The sequence below is a fragment of the Empidonax traillii genome, unplaced genomic scaffold (assembly GCF_003031625.1).
Source record: "Empidonax traillii isolate 1590-97213 ecotype Southwest subspecies unplaced genomic scaffold, ASM303162v1 scaffold2030:size82362, whole genome shotgun sequence".
Lineage (NCBI taxonomy): Eukaryota > Metazoa > Chordata > Aves > Passeriformes > Tyrannidae > Empidonax > Empidonax traillii.
In genome coordinates, this window is record NW_020957223.1 from 1,508 (window position 1) to 3,415 (window position 1,908).

At 52.9% G+C, this 1,908-nt stretch overlaps 1 protein-coding gene across 1 annotated transcript in view; it reads left to right on the forward strand.

The window, feature by feature from the left end:
• The first annotated feature begins 702 nt into the window (after nucleotides 1–702).
• GLMP (glycosylated lysosomal membrane protein) overlaps nucleotides 703–1,908 on the forward strand; it is a 4,680-nt gene continuing 3,474 nt past the window's right edge. Inside the window, exon 1 of the mRNA XM_027909286.1 lies at nucleotides 703–937. Coding sequence (XP_027765087.1) covers nucleotides 703–937 — 235 coding nt within the window. The remainder of the gene's footprint in view (nucleotides 938–1,908) is intronic.

Below are 1,908 nucleotides of genomic sequence, written 5' to 3' on the forward strand. Positions count from 1 at the left end.
TGGGAATTCTGGGTAGTTCCAGGTAATTCCAAGAGGGGAGCCAGGGGGGAAATGGGGAATTCCAGAGGAGGAAACAGGGAATTCCAGGTAGTTCCAGAAGGGAAACAGGGAATTCCAGGTATTCCAGAGGGGAGCCGGGGGGGAAACAGGGAATGCCAGAGGGGGAAACAGGGAATTCCAGAGGGGGAAACAGGGAATTCCATAGGGGGAACAGGGAATTCCAGAGGGGGGAACAGGGAATTCCAGGTAGTTCCAGAAGGGAAACAGGGAATTCCAGAGGGGAGCCAGGGGGGAAACAGGGTCCCTCCCTCCCTTTGGGGTGTCTCCCCTGATTTTGGAGTCTCTCCCTGATTTTGGGGTGTCCCCCTGATTTGATGTCCCCTCAGGTGACAGCGTTCCCCTCCTGGGGCCGTGCAGGTGTCCCCTCTGATTTTGGGGTGTCCCCCCTGTCTCTGATGTCCCCCAGGTGACAGCGTTCCCCTCCTGGGGCCGTGCAGGTGTCCCTCTCTGATTTAGGGTGTCCCCTGTCTCTGATGTCCCCCCCCATCTCTGATGTCCCCCCTGATTTTGGGGTGTCCCCCCTGTCTCTGATGTCCCCTCTGATTTTGGGGTGTCCCCCTGTCTCTGATGTCCCCCCTGTCTCTGATGTCCCCCCTGATTTTGGGGTGTCCCCCCCTGTCTCTGATGTCCCCCCTGTCTCTGATGTCCCCCCAGGTGACAGCGTTCCCCTCCTGGGGCCGTGCAGGTGTCCCCCCCGGGCTGCAGCAGGTGCCAGGGAGCTGTGGGTTGGAGTTCCTGCTGCAGGGGGTGTCCCCCCGCGGGAACAGCTCCCGCTTCCTGCTCGAGGTGGCGGCGCTGGAGGCGCCGGGGGCGGCGCGGGCGCTGCGGGCACGGAGAGACCTGGACGATGAGTTCGCCCCCGGGGTGTTCGAGGTGAGCCCAGAGAGGAGGAATCCACACTGACACTGGAATTGGGGTCAGAGGAATCCACACTGACACTGGAATTGGGGTCAGAGGAATCCACACCAACACCTAAACCAAATCAATCCACACCAACACCTAAATCAGGGCCAGGGAAATCCACACTGACACTTTAAATCAGGGTCAGATAAATCCACACCAAAATCGGGGTCAGATGAATCCACACCAACACTTAAATAAATCCACACCAACACCTAAATCAGGGTCAGATAAATCCACTCCAACACTCAAATCAGGGCCAGACAAATCCACACCGACACCAGAATTGGGGCCAGATAAATCCACACCAACACTTAAATCAAATAAATCCACACCAACACTCAAATCAGGGTCAGAGAAATCCACACTGACACTCAAATAAATCCACACCAACACTGGAATCGGGGGTCAGATAAATCCACACCAACACTTAAATAAATCCACACCAACACCTAAATCAGGACCAGATAAATCCACACCAACACTCAAACCAGGGCCAGATAAATCCACACCAAAATTGGGATCAGATAAATCCACACCAACACTCAAATGAGGGCCAGACAAATCCACACCAAAATCAGGGCCAGATAAATCCACACCAAAATTGGGATCAGACAAATCCACACCAACACTCAAATCAAATAAATCCACACCAACACCTTAAATCAGGGCCAGGGAAATCCACACTGACACTTTAAATCAGGGTCAGATAAATCCACACCAAAATCGGGGTCAGATGAATCCACACCAACACTTAAATAAATCCACACCAACACTCAAATCAGGGTCAGATAAATCCACTCCAACACTCAAATCAGGGCCAGACAAATCCACACCGACACCGGAATTGGGGCCAGATAAATCCACACCAACACTTAAATCAAATAAATCCACACCAACACTCAAATCAGGGTCAGAGAAATCCACACTGACACTCAAATAAATCCA